Below are 18,193 nucleotides of genomic sequence, written 5' to 3'. Positions count from 1 at the left end.
GCCCCATCATGCCTCACCAGGGTGCAGAGAGGGGGTAATTCACAAAGGAATCTCCAAATTGCTGGTTGGACACAGTTGGTGGATTGAATAGTTTTATGTGAGTGGATTTTGAGCACTCCTCAGGTGGGTGGGAGCTGGTTGCCTCCAAGCATAATCAGTCCCTGGGTACCTTCCCACAGCTATCACTCTGTGATTGTGTCTCCCCCAGGTACCAGACAGCTCTGGTGCTGGTGCGAGTGAAGCAGGAAGAAGGAGGATTTTACACCATTCGAGCTTCCAATGAGGATGATGAGCAGGAGCTCTCCTTCCATCTGCAGATAAATGGTGAGGATGGGCATGCACACACATGGCTGAGGAGAGCAGGAGCAGCCTCAAGGGGTGGCACTATCCTTTGCTGCAGAGCCCTCAGAATGAAGCCTTTACTCCTATGACCATAACTCCAGAGTGGTCTTGTTTAAAGAAAGAGCATTCAAGCAAAAAGCACACTTGGGTGAAATATCTCACACTTGGCCTCAGAGCAAGGGGGACAGAGAGGCAGCACAGACACCATCAGCCTGGCACAAGGTAGAAGATGTAGAGATGATTGTACAGCTGTGATGCCTGGGACTTTCCCCCATGCTCACCCTGCTCTCCATGGTGATCTCCATGGGGCAGATCTCCTCCATAACCCTCTGAAATCTGACTCTTTCTGCTGTTCCTTTTCAAAAATAAAACACCATGGACATAATGAGTCCTACCTCATCCCTAGGCTATGGTAGGGATACAGTAGGCTCACATTCCCCAGAGGAATCATGTTCCCCTTCCATCCTGCAATCAGAAAGGAAGATTAATTCCCATCACTGTCTTTTGGTTTCAGTGCCAGCTAAAGTGGTGGATCTCAAGGAGAACAGCAGTGCCAACAGTGGGGAGCAGACTGTAACATGCTCTGCTGAAGGCATGCCCCAGCCAGAGATCAGCTGGTCTACTTGCAGCGACATCAAATGGTGAGTGGAGGGAGGGAGGCCATGAGAACAGCTGGACTTTTATTTGTAACAGTATACAGTATATTATTTATTTTATATTCTGCTGGCCACATGCGCCATCCAAAGGTGGCCTGTGGTCCCTGCTGGCTCTCAGGTGCCTTTATCCTCTCTGGGCCAGGTGCAGCAGTAAGGGACAGCCCACCCGGGTGCTGGGGAACGAGTCGGCCGAGATCGGCGTGCAGACCAACGCCTCGTACCACGCGGAGCGGCGGCTCTACCGTGTCAACAGCACCCTGCAGCTGCACAGGGTGCACGAGCCCCTGCTCCTCAGGTGCACCGTGCAGAACTTCCTGGGCACCAACTCCCAGGACATCACTCTGGTCCCACACGGTGAGGGCTGAGACAAGTTTTGAGCCACTAGTGGGGAGATAGATCTTTCTTTGTCTCCAGCCTGGAAACCTGGCTGCTTCTGCCCCAAATGAGGTTTCATTTGGGTTGCACAGAAATTATTGTTCCAGTTGGAGTGTGGATCCCTTAGGTCCAATGGCCATGTGTATGCTCTTCCCACTGCTGGCAGGGTCATCTCTCCAGGGAGGCAAGACAGAGGGGCAGGTCCCCAGTGTCTTGTTGTTAGCCCACGGGTCACTAGATGGTGCCACGGACTTGAACATCCACATGCTGAACATCCCAAATATAAGGAAGGATGGTCTAAGCTCAGGCCCAGGGCTGCCAGTTCTCCTCCAAGCAAAACAGCACCTCTAGATCTTTTCACCCTCCCATGGCCAAACCTGGCCTGAGAGAGGCCAGTAACAACCCTTTCATCCCTGGGGTGCTGGCTCTGCAAGTGCTGGGAAAGTCTGCCCAGGAGGATTCTATCCCTACCCAGAGAACAGCTCAGGGTTAATATCTGGGGTAGGAGTGTGTGGGGACCTCTCTGCACTGCTCTCACCTCCTTTCCCTGGGTGCTCAGGCCGGGTAGGAGTGGAGAAGTCTGACTGCTCTCCCTGGTATCTTTGCAGCCTTGCCATTCAAGGTGGTCATCATTTCTGTCATCCTGGCCTTGCTGGTCCTCACTGTGATCTCCCTGATCATCCTAATCGTGCTGTGGCAGAAGGTAAAAGAAGAGAATGTTCCCAGGCTGACACAGGGGTACCCCAGGGTTAGGGTGGCTGGACCTGATGATGTCCCAGCTGCATCAGGATCTATGGGCCTCCATCAGCTCCTGCATGCCCCTGGCATCACTGGGATAGATGGGGAATGAGGCAATGCCTGTAGGGACCAAAGACTCCCTAACGAAGTCCAGACACATCCTCCATGCCCTCTCTGATTCCCAGCCTCTCAGATGTCTTTTTTCCCTCTGCTCCCTTTTCCAGAAACCTCGTTATGAAATCCGCTGGAAAGTGATTGAATCAGTAAGCTCTGATGGGCACGAGTACATCTATGTGGATCCCATGCAGCTCCCTTATGACTCCACCTGGGAGGTGCCCAGGGACAAGCTGGTGTTAGGTAAAGATCCTGCAGGTCCCACTGATGGATTCCTGAGGTCCTGGCTGTCTGGGGGTGATATGTTTTGGGTTGAGATCTCCAAAAGAGACCAACCCAGAATAGACACAGAGATCCCTGGAGATACCATGTAGTCCTGGAACAGGGGGATCATCTAGGACCACGGTGGGAGGCCAGCTGCCCCATTTGGCATTAAGCACTGTGTTATTCCTGGCTATCCCACCTTGTAGCTGGCAGTTCTGGAAACCAGCCCCAAACTCAAACATCATAACTCATGGCCATGTCCATGCCCACCACAATGACTGCAGCAAGGCTGGTGTGGTTTCAGACAAGCAGCTTGTATTTTCCAGGCTCCTCTCCTCACCTCTCCTCAATAGCACTGCCAACTTTTCCTCCTGGGCTGTTTCTTTGCAGGACGCACTCTTGGCTCTGGTGCCTTTGGTCGTGTGGTGGAGGCAACAGCCCATGGCCTGAGCCATTCACGGTCCACCATGAAAGTGGCAGTCAAAATGCTCAAGTGTGAGTTCTCCCCCTTTCCCCACCCTGAGGCCACAAGACCAGTCAGTGCCACACTCTCCCCTCCTTGCTCTGCTGCTCACACCGGCTCTCCCCAACAGCCACAGCCCGCAGCAGTGAGAAGCAAGCCCTCATGTCTGAGCTGAAGATCATGAGCCACCTGGGACCTCACCTCAACATCGTCAACTTGCTGGGGGCCTGCACCAAAGGAGGTAGATGAGCCAGAGCACCCTCTCTCTGCTTCCCCGGGCTGTGCAGACAACTGTCCTTAGAATTATTCCTGTTTTCTGGTTCCAAACAATTCAACTGTCTCCTAAGAAAGCTTTATGGGACTCTGAACACCTTTCTTCCATACTGATTGAAACTGGGAAGGCACGTGTCTGTTAACCCCCACCTCACTCCACAAACACAAATCTCAAGTGCCAAAAAATGCTCAGTACCAGAAAAGTGGCTTTTCCCTAGACTTCCTGTAGTCTGGTAATACCCTTGTGTGATGAAATTCATGGCCACGGTGGCCGAGTCAGGGCTGATGGAAGTGTTCTGTCCCACCAGGACCCATCTACATCATCACCGAGTACTGCCGCTACGGGGACCTGGTGGATTACCTGCACCGCAACAAGCACACCTTCCTGCAGTCCTACGGGGACAAGGCACGGCGGGAGGCGGAGCTCTACGGGAACACCCCCAAGGAGGACCATGTGCACAGGTACCGGGAAAGCAGCTCTCTCCTCCTCCCTGGTGGCTGCCCCCTCCCAGCCCCGCCAGGGAGGGAGGCTGGTACTCCCAGGAAGGATCCTACATTTCTCCAGAGCAGTGAAATAAACACTGGCCCAGCACTGGGACGCAGCTGGCTCCTCTGTTACCTTGTTAGACCAGCCCGGATGCCAACCAGTGACCTCCAAGCAGCTCCTGACATCGAGGAGTTAGCAAACTCTGTGTCCTGGAGCTTGAGTTTGCTAGCACACATGCCAGCTGTGAATATTTCCTGGCATCATTAACGTTATTTGCATAACCGTAGCCGTGCACTGAGTACAGAGACACAAGGATTTCCAGCATGTCTCAACCACTGGAGATCTCAGCTCTGCATTTCCAGGACAGGTTGAGTTGCTACCGAGCCTAAGGGAGAAGTGCTACAAGGAAGGCAATTGCACAAGAGGTGCCACAAGGAAAGGGAAACGATCCTTTATCTGGTTGCCAGCTCTAAGGGATACAGGCACAGCAGCACAAAGAAATGGTCCCCTGGGAAGTTAGAAAGCAGCATTTCCTTCTAACACGCCAAAACAATAGTAAAATAGAGCAGTGTTACAGCTCCCCCTTGCCCTTTCTGCCTGAAGGCAGCTGTGATCTTCCTAAGCACTATGCCATTTGCACCCCACTTCATCCGTGATGCAGGGCTTCTTTCCTGGCTGTGTAGGACATTGCAGTGCTGGGGCTGAGGCTCTGGGAATGTCAGACTCACAAATCATCGCCCCCAAACCCTCCTGTCTCCTCTGGATCTGAACAGCCTCTTTGCTCCCCCCCACAGCCACCTCTCCATGTCTGTCGAGAGTGACGGGGGCTACATGGACATGAGCAAGGATGACTCCCTGGACTATGTGCCCATGTCCGACATGAAGGGTGAAGTCAAGTATGCTGACATTGAGTCTTCTAACTACGGCACCCCCTATGAGCTGGACAGCTACTCCCCCTCAGGTAACAGCTTGGCCACAGCAGGAGGGAGAGGTGCTTGTACTTGGCGTGCTGGGTGCCTTTGCTTGCAAAGGTCACTTTTGGGACTCATCCAGCAGCAGTGGAGACGTCTTCACAATGAGAGCTCCCAGCTCTGTCCCTTTGTGGCTGGAGGCAGAGCATTCCCCAGTGTGTCCTTCCTAGTGGGAGGCTCACCAGTGTGCTGGGTAACAGCAACGTCCATCTCTGCTTGTCCTCCAGCTCCTGAAAGGACAGACCGGGTGACACTGATAAATGAGTCTCCACTCCTCAGCTACATGGACTTGGTGGGCTTCAGCTTCCAGGTGGCCAATGGGATGGAGTTCCTGGCTTCCAAAAATGTACGTATGCTGGCTGGTCTGTGGAGTCTGTAGTGGTGGTGGCTCGCAGTGAGTTTTCTGCCATGTCCTGTGGTCAGCTTCCTCCCACTGTCCCTCTGTCAGTGCCAAACTCCTCGTGGGATAAGTGCAGTTGAAGAGATGCTGACCACTTCCCTTTGGAAACACAGTCCTGGAGATCAGCATGACTATATTTGCATGTGACAGCTAACCCTGGCTCACGCTCAGCTCCAGACCTCAATTTCCCTGACTCTGTGCTCCTCCTGGGCTGTGTTCAGCACAGCTGTGACATTATATCATCCCTATTTACTGGGATGACTGAACAGTGTACAGGGAGCTAAAGCACAAGGCACTCTGCAGCACAGCAACTACTCTTCCTAGACACTCTTATTGCACTGCATGCTCTGAGCACCCCAGGATTCAAAAGAAGTGCTTGTTTAGTGGAAATTAAGCCACCATGGAGGGCTAGGCTCTGGCATTCCCTAAGGTTTGGGTTAGCCCAGGGCAGGCAATAATATAGCTGGATGAAGCATCACACAGGGCAGGGCTAACAGAGGGTGTCAATGGCATCAATGCAGAGAGAAATTCCTGGCTCTCTGCCCCCAGCCAGACAGTCTGATCCCTAAAAGTGCATGGTCAGTGCTCCCACAGCAAATGTCAGGGCTGTTCATACGGAAAACAACATGCTGGCAGACTACGAGACACAAGCCAGGCTGGTGTAACTCTGATGTCTTCAGGCTGCTGGGTTGAATTGTCCTAACAGAGATGGAGACACCCTCTCCTTCCAGCCCATCAAGTCCCCTTGCTTGGTTCAGCCCTGGCAGTTCCCTCTCTGCTGTTCATATGAGGGAATGTTCACATTCCCCCTGCTGGATCTGTCTGTATGGCTGTTGCTGTCACTGAGAAAGCAGTCCAGGGAAACAGCAAAAATGTGGTAGCTCTGCCAGTGGTCAAACCACAATTGTCCCTAGAGGTGAAGGAGACACTGAAATGATGTGAGGTGACTCCCGTCCCTGCAGCCCCAGGAATGGGTTAGTGCTGGAGCTGGGCTGTGTTCTCAGGCTGTGTTCAGGCCCCTGGCAGTGACAGTGCTCTGTGTCCCCCCTGCAGTGTGTGCACCGTGACCTGGCTGCCAGGAATGTCCTCATCTGTGAGGGGAAGCTGGTGAAGATCTGTGACTTTGGCCTGGCGAGGGACATCATGAGGGATTCCAACTATATCTCCAAAGGCAGTGTGAGTACCAGGAGCCTTGCAAGCTCCTTCTTCCCAGGGCTCTGGGCCTGGTACCACCTACATAGCCCACTGTGAGTCAGTCAGTGTGCCCAGAGGTGGTGAGAGGGCAGGACTCCCAGGAGATGATATCAACAGACAACCATCCTTCCTGTTTGCTCTGCACACTCTGAAGCAGCAGAATTGCATGCCTACATCTCCTGGCTCTTTACAGAAGAACCTGAGCAGTAGCAAAACTCAGGATTGTCCCCTGTAAACTGCCCTGATCATGGCAGCAGTGCTGCATCCTGTCAGCACTGAGTGTGGTCCTGAGCTTCAGGCAGGAGGACAGCAAGGTTAGGCAGCTTGGTAAGGCTGTAGTGACTCACTGACCACTCTGGGAAGAGATTCACAGGATTCTGCTCTAACCACTAGACCACAAGTTTAAGAAGAAGTGTCTTCTTGCAAGCAGCTATTTTGCAGAGGGATGTCTCCAATCTTTCAAGGCAGGAGAGGATAAGGCTGTAATTGAGCTTTGCCAGAAAGCATTTCCCTGTGATTTCAGCAACAACCTATCCACTCCAGCCCTGTGGTGTTTGTGAATCTCCAATCCCAAGCAAAGCAGACAATGTAATTCCCAGAGAAACTGAGACTGGGGAAGCTGACAATAGAGAGGTGTCTTAAACCCCAATCTTTATCTAATCTACAAACTACTTAACTTCTCTCACGCTTTCTCCCATGTGCTGTCAAACAGGTACTCAGAGCTTGGTCAGGGGGGCCCTTGCCCAGAGGGATTGGGGTTTTCAGTCCAGCCTTGACATAGCTGGTTTCCTGTCCAAAATGGGAAATGAAACTGAGCCCCTTTGCAATCCTTCCTGGAGATTATTTTGGTATTCATTGTGCAAGCAAATCTCAGGAGCAGTGTAGCCAGTGCTGCCTACAGGCTGGTCAAGTGAAGGTTTCTTTTTTATTACATTGCGTGAGTGAGAACAGAAAACAAGCTGGATGTATCCTTTGGCTCTTTTTTGGTCATTCCTTAGCCCCCTCCAGTCTGATCTCAGGTGTCCAAAGTCAGATAGGCCTGGACTTTCTCCAGGAGCCTTTGGTCAGGTTATGCAAGTCAGTGGCCTCCTCAAGAGTGAGGGAACATCACTGTGTGTGAGAGGACACACAGAGTGATGTGTGCATTCATCATGGCAGGCTGTGGTGGAAATGGATACAGCACATCCATTCTTTCCTCCTGCCTGCTGGGTCTGTTCTGCACAGTGAAAGAGGCAACTGGTCCCTCCCAGAACCAACTGACAGCAGATGTCAACAGATGTGTTGGACTGTGTTGGCAGATCTGAAAGGTCTTCTTTGCTTGTGATTCAGGTGTGAGGCTCTTATCTGTTGAAACAAGTGCTGTGGGTACAGCTGACTTTCTTTCATTTTTGATTCTTTTTTAGACCTTCTTGCCCCTTAAGTGGATGGCACCAGAGAGCATCTTCAACAACCTCTACACCACCCTGAGTGATGTGTGGTCTTTTGGGATTCTTCTTTGGGAGATATTCACTCTAGGTAAGTGCCCTGGAGATCATGGTGGTGTCTGTGGTTCTGATAACATGTTAGCAGGATACCTTCAAAAACAATAAAAATGCTTTTCTAACCCCCAAGTCCCTACTTTACCAGTCAGAGTAGCATTTCATTCCCTGTCTCCTTCTTCTCCATGCTCACGTTGCATTTGGAAGTGAAATGAAACAGGAAAGGTAAAGAAATAAGAAAACCTTGTTGGCTGGAGGGTGGCAGGTAATCCTCCAGCCTAATTCCTGCTCTCCCTTTACCCCCAGGAGGGACTCCATACCCTGAGCTGCCTATGAATGAACAGTTCTACAACGCCATCAAACGTGGCTATCGGATGTCCAAACCCACCCATGCCTCTGATGAAATGTATGTGCTGTCAACATGTGTTTGTCCTGGATGTGCCCCACACACTACAGAAACATCTCTACCTGTTCTCCTCACCTGATAACTCAGTGATCTCCCTTCCTTCTTGGCAGCTACAACATCATGCAGAAGTGCTGGGAGGAGAAGTTTGAGATCAGACCATCCTTCTCACAGCTGGTGGTGCTTATGGGAAACCTCCTGGTGGATTGCTACAGAAAGGTATGTCCAAAGCACCCTGTGCTGGAGGGACAAAAGAGGGTCAGTGCCTTGGTGGGGGCCCTCAGTCAGGATTTGCTGACCAGTGTTCAGTGCTGCAGTGCCAGAGGACTTTGCTGTCACCAAGGCTGCTTTAGCTGGAACAGCCAGTGAAGGTGGTTTGGGCATCTCAGGAACATTTCTGAGACAACTGCATCACCAGACAGGCAATTGGTAACTCAGCAAATGCAGAAATCAGAACTGGCAGGGGATTAAAATCCTGCCTCCAACTGTTTGGTATTGTGGAGCTGCGAAGTTGTGCCACTGATGTCTCCCTTAGGAAGGGTTCATGGCCTATCTTTGTTGGAGTAAGGGCAGCTGAGCCCAGCTAGAAGATGCCAGTCCTTCTAGGAAAACCCTGGCAGGCAGGAAAAGGAAACACAACACAAGTGCATTCTCCCCACTCACAAGACCTTTCCCTCTCTTTGGTAACCTGCCCTGTGAGAGCAGAGGTACCAGCAGGTGGATGAGGAGTTCATGAAGAGTGACCACCCCGCTGTTGTCCGCACCAGACCCGTCATCCCTGTGCTGAACAACGCCCGCCTTGCTGCCAGCTCCCCCAGCAGCGGCACCCTCTACACAGCCGTGCACCAGAACGGGGGCGAGAATGATTATATCATCCCTCTGCCTGACCCCAAACCTGAGGGGAGCTGTGATCTCCCTCAGGAGGCCTCCATCAGCCGGGCCAGGTAAAAACATTGCTTCTGAGGGTTGGGCCTTTCCCCCAGCTGTCCAAATCTGAAACAGGGACCTCAAAAGAAAATAGGGATGCTCTGTTGAGGCACAGAGTAGGGGTAGATATACTGGGAGAGAAGGAGGGCAGTGTCACCCCATCTGAGGTGTTGTGACCTGCATGAGCTCACAGGAATAGAGGTGAACCAGAGGAGCTGGGGCATGAGCTTAGATAGGGCACAATGTCACATTGTCATAATGTCAATCCTTTCACATCAGCCAGCACAGCTGAGGACAAGCAACCCCTCTCACAGGGAGGAGAGCACACAGGGAGCCACGTTCTACAGCCAGCCGTGTGCTGTGTTTGAAGGCTCGATAGACCCACCTGATATGGTCTGTTCCATGGTGGTGAGCTACTCAGATAGAGTGGGGCTTCTGGGAACTCAACACACTTCTCAGTTTCTGGAAATCCTCTTCCTCCAGGACACTAGGACAAGACACTCACTTCTCTCTCCCTCTTGTTTCCCTTCAGCTCCATGCTGAACGAGGCCAACACATCATCTACAATATCCTGTGACAGCCCTCTGGGCCTCCGGCAGGATGAGGAGCAGGAATCTGACCCACAACCAGGCTGCCAGGAGCCAACCACAGGACACCAGGAGGTGGAGGAGAGTTTCCTGTAGTCAGAGCTGGGCTGACTTTGCATCTCCTTATGGAGAGGCCAGCTGAGGGGCCAACCCAGATGTCAGAGAGCCATGCTTGGGCTTGTACATCAGAACATCCCCTCCTGTCCCAGCATTCCTCCTTCCCTCCTGTCTCCCAGTGCTGGGTGGGGAATTAAAGACTTTTCCCTATTGCTATCCCCTTCTCCCTTAAAAAGGGCTGGCTCAGTGCCAGAAACCCTCTAGATCACTGCCACGTTCTCCTCACTGATCAAACCACTGCAGGAGGGAGACATCTCACAGACCAACATCTTTTCAAGTGGAAGACGTGGGTTGGATCTCCACGAGATGCCCCTTTCTGCATTGCTGGGATGATACTCCAGCCTCTTCCTCCTCCACGGCAAGGAGCTTCATCTCCTCTGCACCAGCACTTCTCTGATGGTCTCAGCCACGCCGTGGTTCTGTGAAATGCCACTGGGACAGATAATCCACCCCTGGAGCCCATTGCTGGGGTGTAGAGAACCTGCCACACCAACCTTCAGCTGCTGGAGGTCAGGAGTACATTGGATTCTCCTCCAAGCACAGTCAAGTCCTGAAGATGCCAGACAGTGTCTGGGAGGTACGGAATTACCATTTTCCTCTTTTGACAATTGTTCTATGGCGGATAGAGCATCACAAGCACTACAGGTATTTGTAGCTCTGGGGCACAGCTCTGCATCCATCTGGAGGCCATCACACCCTTTTGTGCCCAGCGTGGCACCAGGAGCCCCAGGGCCATGCCAGGAGCTCCAAATGCCCTCACAATGACTTGGTTATAGAAGCAAAGAGGGCAGTCACTGTTGTTCGTGTTGTCTGTGTGGACACTAAGCTAATTATTCTCCATTGAAGATTTAAAGGGAACAAATATATTAATCCACTAGCCAGGGCCAGTATAAGGAAGCAATATGGTTATTCATTAATCTACTGCCACTACACCCAGCTCATCTGCTGGGAAATCATATAACCACGCCAGCTGCAGAATCCTTGTGCCTTTTCTTTGGAAAGCAAAGGCTCACCTTTGATAAACTGTTCACCCAAACACCCTTTCTCAGGATGGGAGGGCTCACTGTTCCCTCCTGAGTCACAGCAAGATTATGGGAAGAAATAAGGATGCCAGACCACCAACCCAGGGGTAGCTCCAAAGAAAGAGAGGGAGAGAGGCTGGGAAGGCCCTTGGTCCCATCTGAACTGTATCTTACACCCTGCCACCTTCTGGTCAGGCAGAGCCACTTTAGCCTGCCAGGGCTGTGAAATACCACAGGGAACCAAGCAGGGCGAGAGGAACTGGGGAGGATTCCTGTCTCTTGGAGATTGTTTTGAAAACTAAAGGGGCCCAGACTTTCCCCCTGCTTCTCACCTCCTTCCCCACTCCTTATAGATGGGTCAGGGGCTTCTTGTGCTCTTGACTGGCACTTAAATGAGCAGACTCAAAGCAGGAGGAACACCAGGCTTTGGAAATCAGTTGTGAACCCCACCTCTGCAGAGATGAAAGCTGGACCCCCAAAACCGCAGGTCTGACACCACAGAAGACAGCAGATTTTTCTCTGAAATGAGTTTCACTTCACACAGAGCTCTGTTCACTGCATGTCCCCTGCTCCCATTAACTCTTCATTGCCCTACTGATGCACATCTCTCTGTGCATCCTACAGGAACTGCACAGGCAGGTTTACAAAATCAGAAATTCAAATCAGCATCTTGCTGGGCTTCTGCCACCTCAGAGCCACTGTAAATTTCTTTCTTTCTTTTTTATTTTTTTCAAAATATAGAACTTCTGCCAGAAATCCCCAGCAAAAGTGCTTCTGTTTTAAGTTTTGTACCATTCCAGTGCTGCCATTTATGTGGCTAAAGAAGTAGGTGTTTTGTGGGCTGATGTCCTTGGTAAAATGTGAACATAAGAAATAGCACTTTTATTGGCAGCCAGCAGAGGATATTTTGAGCCTCTGTGGTCAGATTCCCCGCCATCCATAGGAAACATACTGTGAATGACAACTGTTTTTCCATCCTCTGTTCCTCCTGCTTGTAATGAGGGAGCAGCCGTCTCCTATGGCCACAGTTCATTAAATGATCCTCACTGCAGAGAAGCAGTAATTTATGAGATCCTTTGGGTCAGATCGCTTGATATTTTTTTTTTTTTTAACATGTAAGGTGCTTAGTAGGATCCGTGTCACTGCAACTTGAGCCCACAGGATGGCACATCAGGTCATCCTAATAGCCCCTGGCTGCACCAGCATCATTTTTAATTCATCTTTCTTTATCAAAGACCACCAGAAGTACTCAGTACTCGAGGTGAGGTCAAACCTAGACCTCACATAGGGCATTAATAGTTCTGGCCTGTGCTGGTCCCCACTTGCCTGGTGTAGCTTTGGATAATATTGGCTTTTTCCCAGCCACAACATACTGAGAGCTTGGAGTCATCTTCTGAACAATCTAGGCACCTACGTCTTTCTACACTTCCTGCATTTCTAACCAAGCTACTCCCTGCTGTTCCAGACATTGGGTCATGAGCAAATTTCATTACCAAACTGTTATTTTTGGGCTGGACTGACTAATAAAAATATTAGATACTTCTAGCAACAAGAACAATCTAGAGAACTACTTTTACTACCTCCATCCAGCCCAAAGATTTTCCCATCAATTAACACCTTCTTACTTTCTCTTTGGCCATTTGCCTATTTCAAAAATCCTCTTCTAACTTCATCTTGTACAGATCTAATTGCTAATTAAATTACTAACTCCCTGCTATCAAATAGTTTCCACAGTCCTGAAAGGGGAGATCTCCCTGCTGGGGGAGCTCAGCTACCCTGTCCTATTAGCTGGGCATTAACTACATTTGAATGCCTATTGATTTTTGTCCCATTTGTAGATTTACTGCAATTATTATTTGCATCAAAATCTGTTCTGGCTGCTGATGGGATGCTACCCCCACCTCCCTATTCCTTCTTAAAGTAGGTACATCAGACTCTTTGCAAAATGGTACCATTCTACACTCCAGAGGAGTATGACCAAATACTTGCTCTTGGCCCTGTGATTTTAAGGGCTGAGTCTTGCACTTTGTGGTATTTTCCTGTCCTTACTCAGCCTTTCACAGCACCTTTAGCAAGTTGCAGTGACCAGACCTTCTCAGCCAGGGACAAGCTGGCTGCTGGACAAAGCCAACATGTTTTGCTAAGCATCCCTCAAAGAGAGGGCTTGGCAGAGCTGGGAATGACAGATCCAGCCCCACACTCCCTTCTCTCTCTGCTGCCAAAGTTCCAGTCCCTGCGTGGCCTGGCAGGTGAGGGCCAGGAGAAATGTTTGGCTGTTTTTACCCATCAGTTTTGTAGCCATAATTTCTCTGGTGAGACTCTGAAGGGAACTGGTCCCACTGGGTTTTCTCTTTCGATGTTCAGTATTTTTGTTTGGGTGTGTTTTTGTGTTTAGAGGTGGACCCAACCTGAGCCCCCCACGAAGGAACACATGCCACAGCTTGGGCCCATCTCTAGTGCAATATATTTTTATTTGTAGGTTATATTTTACTCTACAGCTGTTACATTGTTATCAGAACCAGTATATGCATAACCCTACTGCCAGTCACTATTTCATACCTGTATCCCAGAAACTAATGCAGCACTCTGGTGTCTCTTTCCACATTTAAGGTGTTCCTCAGACTGATGTGTGCACAGGTTTTTAATCCTTTTGTCCTTCTCAGTTTGAGTGTGTTATTTTCTTAAGCACGAGTGTCACGTTTAGTGTTTGTTTGTGTTGTGTTGAGAAATCTAGAGCACAGTGGACTTTACTTGTAACTAAATTGTCTCTGTTCACCTGCCAAGGGGACTGTGACAGGGTCCCACGGGGATGGGGGGCAGAAGTGCAGTGCAGATGTGCAGCCAGGGGAACTCAGCCAGAAGTGAGAAGCAGCTCTTCTCTTTCTTCCCAGTCAGGGCTCTGGGGTGAGGAAGAGACAGCACCACAAGTAAAGGGCACCAAGCACTTAGGGTTTGCCTGTGAGGAAGCCCAAGGTCTGTGCAAAGCTGGCAGATCTGGAGAAGGGGATTTCACAGAGTGCTAAGGGGACAAAACCCCTGCTCCAACACACAAGTGCAAGGAAGAGCCCTGATTGGGCTCAGTGCTTAGCTCAGGTTCCAGGATGATCAGGGAGCCTGGATGGAGCCTGGTTTTTCTCCCACTTGGAGAACACAAAGGTTGCCCTTAGGTGGCCCTCAGTGACCTTTTGGCATCCTTTGCCTGGGGTTGCCCAGGCAGAGAGCAGCCAGGGCAGCTGCAGGTCTCCCTGAGCACTGGGCAGCTCGAGGGCCCCACAGGTCGTTCCTGCAGCAGGTCCCAGCCCTGCCTGGATGCTGAGTGCTGACTGTGACAGTGGAGGCACCATGCCATCTGCAGGATTTGCCCAAAGCAGGCCAGATATTGCTAAGAATGAGTTTTCATAGTTCCCATTTTTCACCCGGAGACCTGAGGCCTCTGGGAAAGGCCAAGGTGGATCTAGTTGGCTTTGGCAAAGGCAGGGGAACTGCTCCAGCAGCACTTTGGAGAGATGACTCTTGACTGGGGTGAGAGGATGCAGGGAAGCCAGCCTGTGCTAGGAGGCCTGCAGTGTCCCATCATTCCTCTTTTTTTCTCCTTCATGGACTGACTGCACCAGAACTGCAAATCTTGCCCAACGTGTGCCCTCTCCCCATTCTGCTGTGCTGGTTTGCTGGCATCACACTGTTCCTCTGCAGCCTTTCTGCACAGCAGCAGCACCTATCTCTATGCTCTCTGTCAAAATCAGCATGAGGGCGAAGGAAAAACAGAGTTCAGACTAAGGTACCAAAGAGTTAACATTTTTCTAGGTTTACAGTTGAATTTGTAGGATTTGTACTATGTCACATTTATAGCCATGAGATACTATTTTTATGCTGTAAACTTTTACAAATACATTTTTAAAGAAAGAGTTTAAAAATAAAGGTGTTTTTCATTTTGCAGAGTCCCATCTCTTCCTTTATTTGCCTGTTTTTGGTTGCTCCCACTCAGATGGGGCTGGGAATACAGCTTAACCCTGTGGTGGGTGAAGGCTAAGCATGTTAATACTCTGTGCATGACCCCAGCGCTTAGTGAAAGCCAAGCTGGGAGCCAGGCAGGGAGAAGCACTGCAAGGAGCAGCTGAGCCCAGAGACAGGGTAAGGAAAGGGGCAGGATCTGCCCCATCTCTCTGGTAACTGTGCAGCTTGTGGGTCACGGGGCAGGTGGGTAGAGGGAAGGATACCAGGAATCATTCCCATGTATATCCCCACTGCCTGAGGTTTAGGACAGCAGTCCCAGCTCAGGACTTGGCTCCTTGGAGCATTGTGCTCAGATCAGGGTGGGGATGAGGAGAAGTGACAGACTGAACAGCAGCTGGGTGGAAGGAGGTGGCAGATACCACAGCACTGATTTTCCATATAGTTTAATAGCTCAGGGCAGTGGGAGGGCCTGGAGACAGCAACAGGCAGGACACCAGCAGGGCTCCCCATGTCCAGCTCTCCTCCCTTCTCTCTAGGATGAGGAATTTGCTGATACCCTCAAAAGATGCAGCTCCAGAATCCTGACTCCCCACACCACCACTCTCTCAGATCCACATGTCACTCTGCTGCTATCACATTTCCCCAGCCACCTTTCCAGAGGCACTGAGGTCCCCCAGCTGCATGAGAGACAGGCACCTTGTGAGTCTTGCCCAAAGTTTTGTCGTCTCTCTAGCTCAAACTTAACTGCTCCTCCAAAATCCATCTCAAGCTGCAAAGCAGAGATGTTTGCATCTTCCCTGAGCCAGGTGCTTGGAAAGCACAGGGTTGCTCCAAAGAGGGATTTATGGTTCAAACACATCAGTGTTGACCCTATTTTCTGGCTGATGATGCAGCCCCCACTGGCAGCAGTCATGCCTCCCTCAGCTCCTGGAAGCTCCCTGTGTGCCCAGGGGTTCAAGGCATGGAGTGCAGCAGCAAGCAGGTCCAAGTTCCAGCAAGGCTCCCCTTTCCAGCACAGCCTGTCCTGGGTTCCTGCCTTTGCTCATTTTTCCAGGGTGGAGGTTTGCAGTCTCCTTGACCAGCTCAGGCTGATTCTCCCTAGATATGCTCTGAGTCACCTGGCACAGCTCAGTCAGGGCATTTTTGTCCAGGAGCTGAATCAGCAGGGAGGAAAAAAATCCCCTTTTGTCCAGAGAGGCTGCATCAAAGGCTTGGGGGGAAGCAGAGAGGGTGAAATGACAGACCTCAGCCCTGAACCCTGCAGACTCCCACTGTTCCCTACCTAGCAGACCTTTTGCATGTCAGAGTGTGCTGGAGATGGGTTATGGGACTGGAAATGAGCAGGCCAACATGGGGACCCCAAGAAGCACATCTCCCCTACCCCAAAACAAGTCTCCTCTGCAGTGATGAGACAGACTCCTCATGGAAGAGCTCAGAGAGGCAGAGAGACTGCAGTGACAAACCTTGCAGCTGTGGGGGTACCAACAGGACACAGGTGTTCCACGTGTGTCCCCAAACTGCAGCAGGGCAGTTCAGGCAGGCATGGCACCGTGGCCAGCTGTGCTCAGTGCTGGGGTCCCATAGAGCTCCCAGCCTGGGAAACAAGCCTGAGCTTCCAGTGCTCCCAACCAGGGCTCACAGCAGCCCCCATTCCCCTTTCCACAGCCAGTCTGGCAGGCACTGAGCAAGTCTCATCCCATCTTTCACAACCATCAGGGTCTCCACAGATATTCCTGGGCTTCAAGTTGTTCAAAGTAAGGTTGCAGCTTCTCTGAGAGCATCCCTGCCCTGTGCTCAGAGCTGCCTGTGCACGTGAGCTCCAGCAGCACTCCTGGAACTGAGCTGCTGCTTGCACATAAGATTTGGGGTGCAGGCTGCAGGAGGAAGAGAGGGACACAAAAGAGGGAGGGACCCCAAGCTTGTCCCAGTGAGCATCCCCAGGTATGCCCAGTCCAGGTGGGGACCCATTTGTTCTGCTGTCACCTGGGGATCACTGCCATCAGAGATGCTCTGCAAGGGGCCCCCTCGAAGAGAAGAAGGAGGGCTGAGAGATTATTTCCCTTCTCTCTATTAAACCTGTCTGGTTTAATACTTATTCGCATTGGTGAGTCAGTTCTCTCTTAGCTGGCATTTGTTCCTGGAAAAAGAAAAGGGACTTAAAAAGAAGAAGAAGGGAAATAAACATCCTTTAAAAAGCCCCTTTGGCTTGAAAGGAGGAAAGAATAATCAAGCAGACATCTCTTGTGGCCCAGCTGCCTGACAGCCCCCCAGCTCTGGGCAGGAGCCCCTCAGAGCACCATTCTGCCTCTAATTCATGTTCTTCTTCCCTGCATCCTGCCAGGAAAAACTGCTGAGAGGAAACGTTCTTTGGCCAAAAGCTGCCTTTCCTTCTCTCTGGACTCTCTCACACACTCTCCTCTCCAGCCATCCTTCTGGCCAAAACAAAGAGCTCTCCACGTTCCCATGACTCTTAGTCATCTCCAGCACAGTCAGCCGTGCTCTCATCTCTTGGCCCCAGGACCTTGTCCTGCTGGTACCTCTCTAACTGCCCCCTTTGGAGAAGCCCATTCCCCTCCAGGCTGTGGAGGCTTTCAGGATGGTGTTCCTGTCCCCTCCCTGCCGTTGGGGCTGCAGCTGGGGCAGTTGGCAGAGCCCCTGGCTGGACCTTCCTCCCCTGTCCTTCCTTTCCCAGCACTGTCAGGTGATGGCTGTCACTTCCCACCCCAGAGCTGTTGTGAACAGCCCTGAACTTCTGCTGCAGCCTGAGGTTATCCAGAGACAGAGCAGAGAGCAAAGGGCACCCTGTGTCTGACAGGATCTGCTAATCCTGCTGACTTGGGTGTCCCTGGGAGAACTGCTTTACTTCAAACCTTTCCTCACGCCTGTTTTGGAAGACCCATGGTCCAGTGGAGGGTTAAGTGCCTGATTTATTAATTACACTGCTAATTAGCTAATGGTTTAATTACCGCTTCAAGGTGCCTACCCAGGCTGTCAATTAAAGAACAGCTGTCAGCAGCCTCCCCAGCAGCCAGGCAGGATGGCTGGGACAACGGGGCTGTGCTCCAGCCCTGCAGCTGCCTGGTGGTGACAGGGTCACTCTGAGCCCCTGGCTTGGAGGCACTGGGACAGGAAAGAGCAGGGGTCCCCCAGCTCAGCCAGGAGCCAGAAGGGCTCTGCCTGCTGGATTTCAACAGGTCTCCCTGCCAGGGAGGGTGGTTAGGCTGGCATGGGGCTTGGGGGCAATCCTGTGTGGCCACAGGACCCCTCTCTGCACCAGGGGTCACCCTTTTGGTTCACAGAAAATGATTTGGCATCTTCACAGGCTTTTTCCCCCCTGGGAGCTGCCTCAGGCTGAATTGCCTCTGTGTGCCCTTTGTGGGGGAGCCTGCCATGTCCTGTGAAGGGGCTCAGGTCCCAAAGCCAACAAG

The 18,193-nt window shown here is 51.4% G+C and overlaps 1 protein-coding gene across 1 annotated transcript in view; it reads left to right on the top strand.

Annotated features, from left to right (window-relative positions):
• The window catches only part of PDGFRB (platelet derived growth factor receptor beta), a 31,282-nt gene extending 16,535 nt beyond the window's left edge, over positions 1-14,747 (top strand). The window contains exons 8-23 of the mRNA XM_066329156.1: positions 209-324; positions 857-983; positions 1,141-1,352; positions 1,982-2,076; positions 2,336-2,468; positions 2,880-2,984; positions 3,083-3,193; positions 3,534-3,687; positions 4,507-4,673; positions 4,911-5,029; positions 6,137-6,259; positions 7,681-7,792; positions 8,062-8,161; positions 8,272-8,377; positions 8,864-9,102; positions 9,618-14,747. Coding sequence (XP_066185253.1) covers positions 209-324; positions 857-983; positions 1,141-1,352; positions 1,982-2,076; positions 2,336-2,468; positions 2,880-2,984; positions 3,083-3,193; positions 3,534-3,687; positions 4,507-4,673; positions 4,911-5,029; positions 6,137-6,259; positions 7,681-7,792; positions 8,062-8,161; positions 8,272-8,377; positions 8,864-9,102; positions 9,618-9,768 — 2,170 coding nt within the window. The 3' untranslated portion in view covers positions 9,769-14,747. The remainder of the gene's footprint in view (positions 1-208; positions 325-856; positions 984-1,140; positions 1,353-1,981; positions 2,077-2,335; positions 2,469-2,879; positions 2,985-3,082; positions 3,194-3,533; positions 3,688-4,506; positions 4,674-4,910; positions 5,030-6,136; positions 6,260-7,680; positions 7,793-8,061; positions 8,162-8,271; positions 8,378-8,863; positions 9,103-9,617) is intronic.
• The last annotated feature ends 3,446 nt before the right edge of the window (positions 14,748-18,193 follow it).

Source organism: Sylvia atricapilla, chromosome 14 (assembly GCF_009819655.1).
Source record: "Sylvia atricapilla isolate bSylAtr1 chromosome 14, bSylAtr1.pri, whole genome shotgun sequence".
Taxonomy (NCBI): Eukaryota; Metazoa; Chordata; class Aves; order Passeriformes; family Sylviidae; genus Sylvia; species Sylvia atricapilla.
The sequence above is the reverse complement of the archived record's forward strand: the minus strand, read 5'-3'. Positions and strand labels throughout refer to the sequence as shown.